The following is a 16,029-nucleotide window of genomic DNA, read 5'->3' as shown; positions in this document are numbered from 1 at the left end:
CTGTGTAGCGAGACCTAAATGAAGGACACATTGAGACGAAGTTAAATAATCCCCCCCCCCCCCCCCCCCCATAAATAACGACAAAATGTATACATCATATACTGCAATCGTAAGGTCTCACTACACAGATCACTTCCGGGTGAGAGTTCATTCATCACGGTCCACTAAAGTTCCTATTTGTGGCACATGTTGTGGTTCACATATTCACTTCTAGGTAATGATGAAGAATTAAAACAATATGTATGTTTAATGGTAAGCCTTCTGGCTGTATTTTGCCCATGTTATTTTGTAATATTGTGCATCGACCTTTTGGGACATGGGTATATAGTGCAAGTGACAGCCGGAGTGAATCGGTCAATGAACCACCTGTTCGGACCGGTACTACAGCCAGATGCGGTTTTATAGCAAAAAACTGAGACGAAAATGTTCACAATTTTGGAATGAATATAAATGCTTATATAATGTATGTTCGCAATGGTGTATGTTGTTAGTGCCAACGAGAACCCGTGCTATGGCAATCTTCGCTTGAAGTTGGGCAGTTTAACATGGCTTTCAATAGCAGATGACATCTGTGTAGTGAGACCATAATGTAAAACATGAAATTACTGTTTATCCCAAAATATATAAGTTTAGCAAGCCAAAATGAAAATGTACTAGTGTAGCATCCTTATAAAAGGTAATTACATCAATGTGGATTTGAGCCAAGCGTATGGGGGCTCTATTTGGGTAAATATAGCAAACATGTCAATTTTATTTATTTTTATTATTTTTCTTTTTCTTTTCTTTTTATTTTTTAGGGGTGTGTGTGTGTGTGTCAAAATGTATATTCTAGTGTTCTTACATGTAATAAATAAATTGATATGAGTGTCTAACACTGAGTTTCTCATTGTAAAAGGTCAAAATTCAAGGTCACAAGGTCAATATCCAAATTCACCCTAATTTCTGTGATTTTGTGCATAATGAATTTTTTCGAATGTACAGTCATAGTGACAAACAGTTTTGATGGTATTGTGAATATATAACATAGTATTCTACTATGAAAGTAGAATTTGTATCTGCCATTAATAATATGTGGATCTTCATGCTGAAATATACAGAAGAAAACAGGATTTCAACACTTCATTATGAAACAATTGTTGCCCATAGCAACAATTGATGGAAACTAATATTTTTAATGAACTAACTAGATAATTAGCTTCTTTGTATGTTCCCCATATCAGAACTACCAACAAGGTCATACATTACCATATAGTGGCTGCTTGTTTGATGGCCATCTATTGTGTGGATGACCAAGGAGTAACAATGTAATATGAAGTTTTATTGGATGGTATGGTGCATCTATCTTTTGGTGTATTGGTTAGAGTTCATAAGTTACACGGCTCTAGTATAGATTTTCATGGTGTAAATGACCCAAATTATCAAACTGACTTCAAACCAAGTTTGACAAAATCGGTCAATAGACTTTAAGGTCTCACTACACATATCACTTCCGGGTGAGAGTTCATTCATCACGGTCCACTATAGTTCCTAATTGTGGCACATGTTATGGTTCACATATTCACTTCTAGGAAATGGTGAAGAATTAAAACAATATGTATGTTTAATGGTAAGCCTTCTGGCTGTATTTTGCCCACGTTATTTTGTAATATTGTGCATCGACCTTTTGGGACATGGGTATATAGTGCAAGTGACAGCCGGAGTGAATCGGTTAATGAACCACCTGTTCGGACCGGTACTACAGCCAGATGCGGTCATATAGCAAAAAACAGACGGAAATGTTCACAATTTTGGAATGAATATAAATGCTTATATAATGTATGTTCGCAATGGTGTATGTTGTTAGTGCCAACGAGAACCCGTGCTATGGGCAATCGTCGCTTGAAGTTGGGCAGTTTAACATGGGTTTCAATGGCAGATGACATATATGTAGTGAGACCTTAATGAACCACCTATTTGGACCGGTACTTCAGCCAGATGCGGTCATATAGCAAAAAACTGAGACGGAAATGTTCTCAATTTTGGAGTGAAAATAAATGCTTATATGTTTGCAATGGTGTATGTTGTTACTACAAATGAGAACCCATTCTATTGGCAATCCTCATTTTAAGTTGGGCAATTTAACATGTGTTTCAATGGCAGATGACATCTGTGTAGTGAGACCATAAATAATTATATATGGGGCCTTTAAAATAAAAGTTAAGTAAAGTTTGTTTTGTTTAACAACACTCTTAGAGCACATTGATTTATTAATCATTAGAATCAAGGGTCTTTTATATGAACCACCCCACAGACAGGATAGCACATACCGCGGCCTTTGATATGCCAATCGTGGTGCACTGGCTAGAGCGAGAAATAGCCCAGGGATCGATCCTAGACAGACCGCGCATCAAGCGATCGCTTTACGACTGGGATATGTCCCACCCTCCACGCTCAAATATTACGTAACACTATTTTGGTCAAACTAACTTAGACCCCCCTCCCCCATGTACCGCTCCGTAACGGTAGACTACACCTCCGCTTGAAGACTCCGCCTCCCATTCACAAAAACATCATGCAATTATGGGCTAGCTCAAGTGTCCTGTAGCCCTCCCCTGTTTATATGTTGTCATTTGTCAGGGACAACATATAAACAGGGAAGGGCTACAGGATACTCGAGCTACTGATGGGTATAATATAATTTTAACGTACTGTTTTGCAATTTGGGAAAACGAAGATTATGATACGCATTTCAACTCGATTAAATAATCCTTATTGTGTATACGTCTAACTGTAACTACCTACGTTAAACATCGTCGCCCTAACAGAGCGTTCAAGAAAAAAGAAGGAATATTTTAGTAATAACATAATATTTGAATGGCCCCAATTCATTAAAAATAATATTGCTGAAATAAACTTATATGTTGGTTTACTACGCATAGGCCAGTGGCGTAGTGGGGAGGGGGGAGGGGGCAGCGGACACGGAGGCAATGGCCCCCCCTATAAAACTTTTTTTGTTTATTGTATTAAATTTTATAAAATCATACATACGTACATAGTGTGGGTTAGCCCTCCAATAGTGGTTTCCCCCCAATATAAAATCCTGGCTACGCCAGTGGCGTAGGTTATACAACAAATCATAATGTTTATAACCAAGTCTAGCTAGTCATATTAAAAAAAACCCACAATTCTACTAACATAGAGATATTTATGAGCTACATTCTTGAGAACTGTCGGATAAATGGATAAAATGTAACTTTTAAAGACGCAGACCCTAGTTTCAATCCTTAAAAATAGACACTAAGTTTAGTTAATCTACAAACCTGTTACACATTTGAATAAAGTTACAACAGAGTGAAGCAAGAGTCTTTGACGTTAAAACAGGAAAATATCCTTAAAAATAGATTAGAATTTGACTTCTTAACAGTTACCTCTCAGACGCACGTGCGTTTTTCAAAATATATATTAAAAAATGCATTTTGTGGTAATAGAAATACCATGATGACCAGAAACATTCGGTTTGTTAATTTAAACAATAAAATATAAGTAATGTTTGATTTCAGTGATTTAACATAAACGGCTCCATTAGTGAAAAATATGCCTTAGTGTTTAAACAAAAACTAAAGTCTATCACTTTATTTTATTTTAATGGGGTTTTTTTTCAGCGTCAGACTTCATCGCAGTTCCATACATTCAAGACAACACACTTTACAATGTTGGTGCCGTGGTTTTAAAGAAACACAAGGTGTTCAAAGATTTATTTAGCCGTAGCTACCCGGATGCTCTTCCCGTGACAACGCTGGAGAATCTCATCAAGCCCGACAACCCGACTCCACCAGACGTGCTGCTCGGTCTGACATCATCAACGGCAGTGACGCGAGATCCCGAACTAACGCCAGACCATTCGTTCAAACTCGTACATCGTGGAGACTCCCTCGACGAGCGAAGGAAGATTTCGCTGAAGCTAAAGGACGTGCACGTCTTGAGGTTACAGAATGCCAACGATACGACTGGGGTAGTTATCAGCCTCGATGCTTATGGTACGTCCATTCTAAGCTTCGCGCACACAAAAAACACAAAGGCCGTAGCTAGCGGAGAAGAGGGAGGAACAAGGGGGTGGTAGTCCCCCCTCAACCCTCCAAACAAATTACTGGTTATTGATATTAACGTTTTAAGTATGTAACCTCCCTAAAATGGTAGCAGAATGGTATTTCAGAGCCTCCCCTAATGTACTGCGCCTTCCATGGCTGTTCGTTCCAAGAATTCATATACCCCCCCTCCCAAAAAAAATAAAAAATAAAAAATCCTAGATACGACCCAGATTGACGTCAACACGAACTTCGAGTAGGCAGTAGTCGGTTTGTTTTGTTTAACGACCCCACTAGAGGGGAAGCAAGGGTTCTTTTACATGCACCATCTCACAGTTTGGCACATACCACAGCCTTTGATATACCAGTCGTGGTGCACTGGCTGGAACGAGAAATAGCCCAATGGGCCCTCCGACGGTAATCGATACGATACCGACCGCACATCAAGCGAGAGCTTTACTACTGGGCTACATCCCGCCCCAGCAGTAGTCGGAATATGTGCACACCAGCACACACACCAGCATACACCAGCACACACACCAGCACACACACACCAGCATACACACCAGCACACACACCAGCACACACCAGCCGACGCGACGTTTGTCGACGTTACGCCACTTCGAAAATATTGATTTGGATTGCTATCATTTCACAGCGTGTTCCATGCACTACTACTTAATACAATAAATGCAAATACACATCATTTAAAGATGAAATTCAATAGAAAATCAAGTGATACAAAATAAATGAACAACTCTTGGCAAATTAAGTATGTTTACTATTGGACAGCTTTTTGTACGTGTGCAAGTGTATGCGTGTGTGTCTCTGAATCTCTGTAGAGTAGCTCATGAAGTGGCGACAGCGGGTTTCCTCTCTCAATATCTGTGTGGTCCTTAACCATATGTCTGACGCCATATAACCGTAAATAAAATGTGTTAAGTGCGTCGTTAAATAAAACATTTCCTTCCTTTCTTCCGCTGGATCTCCGTGTACGTGCGTGCGTGCGTGTACGCATTTACACCGAGCTAGTTCAGGTATTTAATGTACGCCATTTTAATGTTTCAGTGAGCGACTTCCAGATAACCAAGTTGTATCTGGTGTATGAAGTGATATACGCCTCCGAATTCGTAATGACCGTCATATCCGGGGAGGCGAGACATCAGTACAAACTGGACACGCCCACGCCGGTCGGCTTCAAACTGAACCAGTACACCGTGTCTGCGCATGCCACTCTGGCGGAACCACGTGACGTGACCGGTACCTTCAGAGTCCGATGGCGGTCCAAGGCTGGATTCGCCACTTCGATATCGTCGATGATGGACGACTATAGTAAGTAGGGCTTATTATTACGGTCAGTTTTACCATTGCGATTGTTAAAATACTTTTTTGAGATAGTATTGCAGTAGTGACATGGGCGTACATACGTGTGTGTGTGTGTGTGTGTGTGTGTGTGTGTGTGTGTGTGTGTGTGTGTGTGTTCAATGGGTTCGACCGACCCCCCCCTCCCTGAAATCGCTTTTTTAAATAATTTAATATATCTGACATTGATATCTGACATTATTATATTTACTCAACATAGAAATATATGCCCAATATCTCTGCAATCTATTTTGGAACCCCCCTTTTCAAAATCCTATGTATTGGAACCCCGCTTTTCAAAATCCTATGTACGCCTGTGACGGTACATGCTCTTATCTTTTCACCTTTGATGATGTTAATTGTTTTAGAGGGCCGTGTGCACTTGGTTACGTAATACCTCCGCGCGACCGTGCATCCCAATATGCACTTAGTCCAGGTGTGGAGGCCATGTGGCCAGTAGTTACGCAATAACTCAGGTAGTGCGGTTTTACGACCGTGGTTTCTGGCGGACTAGGCGACAGAAAGTCTGGCCATCTAAGGAAATATATCGACTCTGGGAGTGGTGGAAATTCACATGATAAGATTCTGTCCCGCATACTGTCTCCGGACCAGTCTGGGATTTTATAATAAATAGCTAGGATTTTAGATATATCGGTGAGAAACATTGGAAGTATCCAGGGGAAACGGACGTCGTCCACTGAACGATCTATATAAGTTCAGTCCGGACGTGGTAAATATATATTTCTGCTCTGTTGTATAACCTTGATGTGATTGATGTGACTTTAAATATTTTAATACTGTATTATACCAATATTATTTAGACAGTGTTTCCGGTAAACTGACGAAGTAAAGTGTAGGCTTCACTGTCTAATATTTTATACGAGTATTTGGTAATATAAAGCTTAGCCGGTCATCCTAGAGGACCTAGGTAAACTGTAGGTTATTGTCTTTATTGTGATAGGTACCAGTATTAATTCTGTATTACAAGGTTACTGAATGAGTAGTTAAAGGTTAATTAAAAATTAACCAGTTAGGAATAGAGTTGTAATTCCTTTATTAATTAAGTTCCCCTGGAAGCGTTTCTCAATTATCACACGTGTGTGTGTTGTATTACCGTGAAGTGATTAGAATATTGTGTAAACTAGACACCTAGAGATTAACTAATTAAGTGTTTAGCTCTGGGTTGTTATTATATTGTTGTTGTTAATTAACTACTGCGGCAAGTACATTTGTTAGCGTTAGTGTTAATACAGATTCCAATGAGTATTGTGTTTTGTTGTGTTTTCTAGTGAACTAAACGTGCTATATATATATATATATATATATATATATATATATATATATATATATATATATATATATATATATATATATATACTTTATATAAGATCTATCTCTGATATACCTAGAGACGAGCCACTCGGGTTTTAAACTGCCTGATACAGAGAAATCTAATAGATATACAGTTAGGAGACATATTTGGATAATCGTGTTTTATTCAGTTACGGGTATTATAGGATCCCCGTGACAACGCCCATGAGTGATAGTACTATTGCAATAGTGTTGTGAATTCTTCAATCGCTATAACAGTAATATATATGAATAGATATTTCGCAAAACCAGGTAGTGCAATCATGCGTTGGTCGTAGACCATAATTCACTATGCATACTATCGAAACTATTGATAGTTGAGCAAACAATTGCGATAGTTATCGATAGTTGAATTAACTATCGGTGCATTGCTATCGAGGCACTGACTATCGCACCATATCTATAGTTCAATGGAATTGTTACACCATTAATTGGGAGATAACCATATATGGAGTTTTTAGATTTGCGTGTGTTATTGTCTATTTGATCTCGTAAATGTTATTTTTGACTAAAGGCGTTAGCAAATCTAAAAACTCAATATGGTTATGTCCATTGTAAACTGAATCGTTTTTCTGCAGAACTGACTGTATATTTCGTATTTCTTGAAAAGAATACCGGGCTACAATCTAACTGTAGACCCTTGAATCATCAAATTCGCCTGTTCCAATTGCTAATGACGTCACCTTTAATGACGTCATTAGCTTTCCGAGTGTTATTGTCTATTTGATCCCGGAAAAATAATGTAATTAACCAATCACAATACAGAACACACTCGCCATCAGTTTACAATAGTAAGTGTTTTTGGTAATTTGTCTCTTTTACCGTCTGTCGTGTGTCTGTCTGTCTCAGTGTCTGCCAATCTGTGAGTGTCTGCAGATGCGGCTGTTACAGACAGGCTGTATCGGAAGCGCCACGGAATATAGCCCAGTGGTAAAGAGCTCCTCTATTGCACGGTCGGTCTAGGATCGATCCTTGTTGGTGGGCCCATTGTGCAATTTTTCATTCCAGCCAGTGCACCACGGCTTGTATATTAAAATGCTGAGGTATGTGCTATCCTCTCTGTGGGATGGTACATATAAAAGGTCGTAGGATCTATCCTCGCCGGTGAACCCATTGGCCTATTTTTCGTTCCAGCCACTGCACTACGACAGGTATGTGTATGTCTGTGGGATGGTGCATAACAAAAATCCCTTGCTACTAATGAAAAAATGTAGCGGGTTTTCTTTCTAAGACTATAAAAATTTAAAAATTACCAAATGTTTGACAACCAACAAGCGATGATTAATAAGTTAATGTGCTCTAGTGATACCATTAACAAAACAAACTTTCGCTGTCTGTATATATCCGTCCGTTTGTATATATCTGTCTTTCTTACTGTATACTGTCGGTCTGTTTGTCCGTTTCACTATCTATGTTTGTCTGTCTGTCTGTCTGTCCACTCGCTCAGCCCGTCCACACGTCCATCGTATTTCTCTGTCCGTCTATATCGGTCCTCCTGCATACCTGTCCACTGATTTGTAAGGAAACGCTACAGACACTGATTTCTATACAGGTTTAAAATATACTTACCTTGATGTTTGTATTGTATTATACGTTTCTCTACATGTCTTTACACCGTGGTTTTACATACTTTTATACATTTTATTCTTAATGTAACTAATATTGCCATAATACTTTCTTTATTTTGACATCCAATAGCCGATATGTATTTTTGTTCTCGGTGTCGTTAAACATTCATTCATTCATTATCTGACGCCATATAACCGTAAATAAAATGTGTTGAGTACGTCCTTAAATAAAACATTTTTGTTTGTTTGTTTGTTTGTTTGTTTCATTCTTTCATTCATTCATTCATTCACTCATTCATTAATTCATTCACTCATTCATGCAAAGGCTGCATCACACCACCATTTATACTGTCGTGACATGTTGTCTTGGCTTATTATAGGCCGGTTTAGGAAATAATTCCTCACAAACAAAATAAATGCAAAATTTTGATATGCCTTTTGAAGTCTTTATTTTATGATTACAAGTAGGTTGACCTCTGTAGTATTTACCCAATTGTTTGCACCTCCATTTTTATTATTAGTAAAAGTTTGTTTTGTTTAACACTGGCGCACACTGATTAATTAATCATCGGCTATTGGATGTCAAACATTTGGCAATTCTGACTCGTAGTCATCAGAGGAAACCCGCTAGACTTTTCTTAATGCAGCTAGGAATCTTTTATATGCACTTTCCCCACAGACAGGAAAACACATACCACGGTATTTGACCAGTTGTGATGCACTGGTTGGAAACAGAAAAAAAACCGCAATCAGTTGAATGGATCCACCGAAGTGATTCGATCCTGCGACGCAAGCACCTCAAGCTAGCACTCAACCGACTGAGCTAAATCCCGCCCATATTATTAGCACTAACTGATAACAACGGTGCATATGGTATACTGCCATTTGTATAACACCAACATGTTCAAGGCGGTGCTCTAGCTAACTGAGGAAGCGGGATATAGCTCAAGCGTGTCCGCCTGTGAAGCGGTCGGTCATCCCATTTGCATTTTGGGCTATTTTCCGTTCCAACCAATGGTCCACAACTGGTTCATCAAAGGCCGTGGTATGTGCTGTCCTGTCCGTAAGAAAGTGCATATAAAAGACCCCTTGCTGCTTATCGCAAAGAGTAGTCTAGGTGGCGGCAGCGGGTTTCCTCTAAAGAAATATGTCACAATGACTATATGTTTGACGACCAATAGCCAATGATAAGATAAAAATCAAGGCGCTATAGAGGCGTCGTTAAATAAAACAAACTGTACTGGGTTTTTTTACTAGCTAACTGAATATTTTCTTGGTCAACCCATATTGATTTTGTTGTAAGATAGGTGGCAATTGCCGAGTGAAGTTGTCCTTAAAACTTATAGTCACATGACCCTCTCCATATTGTTTTCTTTTTCACGGAATATATTCTGACATAGGGATTGTATTGAACTGCATGGAGAACTCATTGGTTGTGTGCAACCTAATGTTAAACCTGCATCATGTTTGGTGGCTTTTGTTTTTTTCAGAGGATAATAGTTTCATGGCGTGCTTAATTTCACAAAGAAAGAAGCCTCTGTCCACCCTGATGGTGAGTATATCGTCGGGAGGGGGTTGGCGTTAGGGTAGTGGGTGGTGGTGGTGGTGGTGTGTGTGTATGTGTGTGTGTGTGTGTGGGGGGGGGGGGGGGGTTGTTCCCCTATACACGAATACACACAATCTGGCCCCGTGCTTATAAACCTTAAAGTCTAGACAAAGCCATTCAAATAGCATTACGTTAAAGTCTGGACTTTATTAAAGTCTAGACTTTAAGTTTTATGAGCACGGGCCCAGGGAATAAATACATTTCCAGGCAAAGACTTAATTATTTTTATACTTCTGGAGCCAAATTAAAAAACCCCCAACAAAATCATGAAACTTATAATAATTTTAAACTGATATTTAATTTCCAATATTTTTTGGAGCAACATTTTGAGCGGGCTGTTCCAAAATCAATTATTATAAATATATTAAAATTAAAATTAAAATTAAATTTACAATTTTTAATTTCTTGCCTTTGGAGGTTAGGATGTAAAGTTTGGCCCATGTCTCACAGGGAAGATTGGTTATTTACGCATGAGGAATACAAATCATATTCAGAACTTCGGTGTAACCAACCGAAAGAAGGTGGGGGAGGGAGTGGGAGCTCAGAACCATCTTCTATTCAACCCTACGTCCGAAACCGCCTACGACTTAAGCTTCTAACACTCAGTTTAACATGGATTTCAATGGCAGATGACATAACATTATGTGTAAAAATCAATCACAGTAACACTGCTCTTGCATAAGATTGAGGATATTCAAGTAACTTGTCCTAGGATAACCAAACTTATCGTCTTCACTTTGAACACTTTGAAACTTTATTTCGGTACACTCTGGCCGTCAAACGAAAGCATATATGAGAAATTATTGTACAATAGTTATACAACAGGAGATCTTCGCAGAATATATACAAACACAATTCAAAATTGCTACATACCCATTTTTAAAATGAAGACGCATGTTGACAAGATATTCAAGTCAGCACTTTTAAAAGTATCAAATGATATTGAAGATATTTATCTATGGTTTACTGAATTTACTTGTAATTTCAGAAATGAATTTTGACATTTTACGGAGAGTGCTTATGCTATTACAATTAAACAGTTCTTTGAATTTAAGTGTGCTAGGTTTGTTTTTATAATAATATGGCTTTATAAGCCTTTTGCGAGTATTCATAAAATAATTACATTTAAATAAGTAGTGATATTCATCTCCAATATAATTTTCTTCGCACAATGTACATAATCTGTTTTCGACTGGGATGCTATTCCAGCGTCCTGTTTCTATGGGTAAATAATGAATACATGTTCTGAATTTCAGAAGGATGACCCACAATTTTTCGGGTAATTTAATGAAGTATATTTTTATAAAGTTAAAATTTGTTTAAAAATAAAATATGTTTTGCCTTTGGGTGTAGACTCGATGTTGTTATGCCATGTTTGTAAGTACTGTTCTAATTGCCTTCGTTTAACATTCTCAGTTTGTATTTTTATGGATGGGGAACATTTTCAACATATAAATATCGGACATGCCTAGGTTGTTTAACAGACGTATTAAGTGTTGTAGCCAGTTATAGCTGTGCCCGTTTGCAGTAGAGTCTTTTATCATATAATTAAGAAGTACATGAGAGATTTTTGTAGATTTACGTGCACAGAATCCTATAATTCTTTGATCTATAATTAGCCAAGACAACCTACATTCTGTTTCTTCACAATGCCAATGTCTAAATTTGCACTACGCAATGAGCTTTTTAAACAAAATGCCGTTCTTAAAGGGACAGACCCTAGTTTTTAAACACTAAGGCACATTTCTCACTATTTATGATCACACAGAAATCACACATTACTTATATTTTATATGTTTAGATTATCCATTTCCGTACAACCGAAGTGTTTCTGTTTATCCTGGTGTTTCTAATACCACAAAATGCATTTTTCATATTTTAAAAACGCACGTGCGTCTGAGAAGTAACGGTTACGAAGTCGCGTTTTTGTCTATTTTTAAGAGTATTTCAACGTCACAAACTCTTATTTCACTTTGTTGTATCCAAATTTGTTACAGGTTTGTAAATTAACCAAACTTAGTGTCCATTTTTTACGGTTTGAATATAGGGTCTAGGTGAAAAATATGCTTTAGTGTTTAAAAACTAGGGTCTGTCCCTTTATCATTACACTGGCGTAGCCAGGGCCCGCTAATTATACCGCTTTCCCCACCCACCACCTTTTTTATATTATCCTGTATTATCATGACTCATAGAAACTGTGGTTGTCCCCCCACGTGGATGGCTATCAAGTATAAAGCATGGCTACACCAATGTTAATCTAGTCTTGGGAGTGGCAGTGCAGGCGGTGCATCAGGGATGAAGCACCCTGTTATGGATCTCGCAGGGAAAGTGGCGGTCCTCATAGTGAACAGGCACACTATAGTGGATCATGGTAGGGTAGGTAACTAGTTTAACGTGCACACATACCACAGGGGTTTCGAACACGACCACCACGAGTCTGGTCTCTGATAAGATCAGGGGCCTGACTCGGGACAAAGAGTGGATCATGGAAGCAATCACGACTTTTCCTGAATCATCCTTTCGACTCTTGTCTTGTGCAGAGATACGCTTTTGGGTCATGGAATATGTCCCCTCCCCCTTCAGATTTAGATTGTTTGCTCTATTCGAATATGGGCGGGACGTAGCCCAGTGGTAAAGCGCTCGCTTGATGCGCGGTAGGTTTGGGATCGATTCCCGTCGGTGGGCCTATTAGACTATTTCTCGTCCCAGCCAGTGCACCACGACTGGTATGTGCTATCCTCTCTGTGGGATGGTGCATATAAATAGATCCTTTGCTTCTAATGCAAAAAAAACGTAGCGGGTTTCCTCTCTATAACTATATGTCAAATTACCAAATGTTTGACATCCAATAGCCGATGATTAATAATCAATGTGCTCTTGTGGTGTCGTTAAACAAAACAAACTTTTTAACTATTCATATATTTGCAGGAGGAAGAAACACACGTGTCCACCAATTCGGAAGGCTCGGCGAATTACATTAAGCATGAGTCACACACTAGCAGGAAAGGTTCTAGATGAGAGCTGCTGCCGGTGGAAATGGTTCCTGGGAAAAACAAAACAAAACAAAACAAAACAAAACAATGCGTGTTTTCATGATCTAGCTTGTCGCAGATACCACACTTGTAGTATGAACCATTGATTAAACAATCTGCTGGGGTGTCGTAAAATACATCCATATACTCACTAATCAAGTTGACGTACCAGAAATGTACATGTAATTTTGCACCTCAAAGAAAATCTCTTTATGGATAAATTTATTGATGTTACAAACTGATATAAATATGTTCCATATTGACCCTAGATAACACATTGTAAAACTATGGTGAAACGCATGCGTAAACATGTGTTTAAATAAGGAAAACTATGGTAAAAAAGCTTTCTTTTATTATGTACATGTGTCGTACAATACATAAACCATTCGTAATTGTTTTGTATAAATAATAAAAAAGAAGCAACAACAATACATTACAAGACAGTGTATTGTATAATTTTCAAACCACTGATGATTTTTGGTTTGTGTGTAAATAATTAAAAGAGATAATAAAGTGTTACAGTACAGTTCATTGTATTCTGTTCAAATCAAATCCACTATGAATTCTTTCCATTTGAATTTGTGTAAAAAACCTGTCTGTGGGATGGATCATGTAAAAGATCCATTGCTACTAATGGAAAAATGTAGAGACTATTTAAGTCGAAATTACCAAATGTTTGACATCCAATAGCCGATGATAAATAAATCAATGTTCTCTAGTGGTGTCGTTAAACAACAACAACAAAAAAACCCAACCCCAGACCACAGGATGTTCAAATATTGATTAATGTTTTTGTCTACCCATTCCCCCAGCCCTCCCCCTAAAAAAGAAGCCTACAACGATACAGTTATTTAATAGAACTTATTGTAAAATGCTCAACCCATGTCTTAAGATGGCCCGAAAATATTATTAGCAGTTTGGTGAATTTTATCAAAAAAACCCCAATAGACAAATTTAGCTTGCAATTGGTCAAATGATATCTAACAAAAGTAAGGCTCGTTAAAGAAATGTATTTCTTCGATTTTTTAAATCAGCCTTTTGGCGAATTAATAATGACATATAAAACTAACATTTAACACCTTTTGTAAATGGTGGAATTATGTCTTTAGTAAAAACAATAACATAGTAAAACAATACAAAGATTCGGAAGATGTTCAGATCTTTGTCGAAATGCTGTATTCCTTTCCACTAGTCCTCTTCGAGCCCACTGGCACACAGGGCAGAACCAAGGTCCTCCTTTGTCCTGTCTGCAGCACTGCCCCGTTCTACTTACTTAGTCCTCTTCGAGTCCACTGGCGCATATACAGAAACAAGGTCCTCCTTTGTCCTGTCTGCAGCCTGCTTTGTAGCCTGGCCCCAACTTAGTGTAGTTGTTTTAGTTCTTTTTCTGCAGCACGTTTACTCTTTACTTCTGGTGTCCATCTCGGTGATCCTGCCAGTGGACCACGACTGGTATATCAAAGGTCGTGGTATGTACTACCCTGTCTGTGGGATTGTGCATCTAAAAGAACCCTTGCTGCTAATCGAAAAGAGTAGCCCATGAAGTGGTCCTTGTGCCTGACGCCATATAACCGTAAATAAAATGTATTGAGTGCATCGTTACAAAAAAAACCCATTTCTTTCTTTTTCTCCATCTCGTTGCAGTTTTGGAGACGCTGTCATCTTTCTTTCTTAGGATATGGCCGATCCGTGTCCATCTTCTAGTAGTGATTATGTGAAATGCTCTATGAATGTTTAAAATACCACTTTAACAAACGAACGTGGGATCACTGTGAACATTTTGTATAACGTTTCTTTAATTGGCAAAAAAAAAAAAAAAAAACAAATGTACATGTATTTAAATAAATAAAAGATATCTTGAAGTTTTACTTTTTCAGTAATTAATTCGACTAATTCCATGTCACAAGATATTATTCTTGTTATTTCTTTGTATCAAACAAAAGATTGTCACCGACATTTAAACATGCGACCATCTGCACGAACGGATCCACAGTTTTACTTGATAGGGGTACAACTATAGGAAAAAACCCCACTAGCTGGGCTGTTGGTTTTTGATGTTTATATCCAATAAAGGTTCAAGTACGCTGTCTCTGATCACACACCTCAGCTATCTGGTTTTTGTTTGGTCCCGGACAGTGGGTTAATGGTTAGTGGTTAATTATAAAACAATTGCAGAAGGTGCCACATATTTCAGTAATCTGGGAACTAATCGGTTCTACTGTTGTCACGGCAACGCACACGCTGGCAAACGTTATTGAAGGTTCTAATAGACCAAATCAATTCCTATTGCCGATAATGTTAAGGTTTACTAATAAAACTGATATAAGCAGCGTATCAAAACACCCAGGAAGTACAGCAATAAAAAGTGTGGCACCTCACACCTAATCTACTTCCAAGAAAATGTGTGTGTGTGTGTGTGTGTGTGTGTGTGTGTGTGTGTGTGTGTGTGTCACATACCATTTAAGAGATTTAATTAATGTTTTTAATAGCGACCGTCATTTTTGCTGAAACTTGCAGTTCCATTTTTGGGGGTACCCTGCTTTAGTTTCAACCTCTGATACATACTGCATAACAATTGTATAACAAATAAAAGTGTATTTATTTATTGTCAATGGATAATAATATTTGCACAAATAATCACATTGCCACCAATCACACCCACATCCGCTTTTACTACGTAAACACGAAACTCTCTTCTTTGGTACTATGCAACCTGAAATAAAACCAAGAGCCGGCGAAGCTGTGAAATGTGTTACCACTTCTATTTCATTTTGTACCAAAATATGAGGGACCCCGTGCAAGTGGTGTAGTGGCCTTACCCTTACCCACTTAGTCGTTGAAACTGGCTTTGAGTAGGAATTTCTACCAAATTGCAAACCCAGTACCTACTAGGTAAAAAAAACCCAAACCCCACCGTTTTAACCCAAATACAGATGGCTTAACCACCGCGCCACCGAGGCTGGTGTAAACAGTCATTTCAAATATGCGGGTTTTCATAATTAAAATTAGAAGTTATATATATATAT

The 16,029-nt window shown here is 38.3% G+C and overlaps 1 protein-coding gene across 1 annotated transcript in view; it reads left to right on the top strand.

Moving 5' to 3' along the window:
• Window positions 1-13,532, top strand: part of LOC121369106 — a 14,488-nt gene extending 956 nt beyond the window's left edge. Inside the window, exons 2-5 of the mRNA XM_041493958.1 lie at window positions 3,642-4,016; window positions 5,133-5,396; window positions 9,856-9,917; window positions 12,900-13,532. Coding sequence (XP_041349892.1) covers window positions 3,642-4,016; window positions 5,133-5,396; window positions 9,856-9,917; window positions 12,900-12,989 — 791 coding nt within the window. The 3' untranslated portion in view covers window positions 12,990-13,532. The remainder of the gene's footprint in view (window positions 1-3,641; window positions 4,017-5,132; window positions 5,397-9,855; window positions 9,918-12,899) is intronic.
• The last annotated feature ends 2,497 nt before the right edge of the window (window positions 13,533-16,029 follow it).

The sequence above is a fragment of the Gigantopelta aegis genome, chromosome 3 (assembly GCF_016097555.1).
Source record: "Gigantopelta aegis isolate Gae_Host chromosome 3, Gae_host_genome, whole genome shotgun sequence".
Lineage (NCBI taxonomy): Eukaryota > Metazoa > Mollusca > Gastropoda > Neomphalida > Peltospiridae > Gigantopelta > Gigantopelta aegis.
This window is presented reverse-complemented; position numbering and strand designations above follow the sequence as displayed.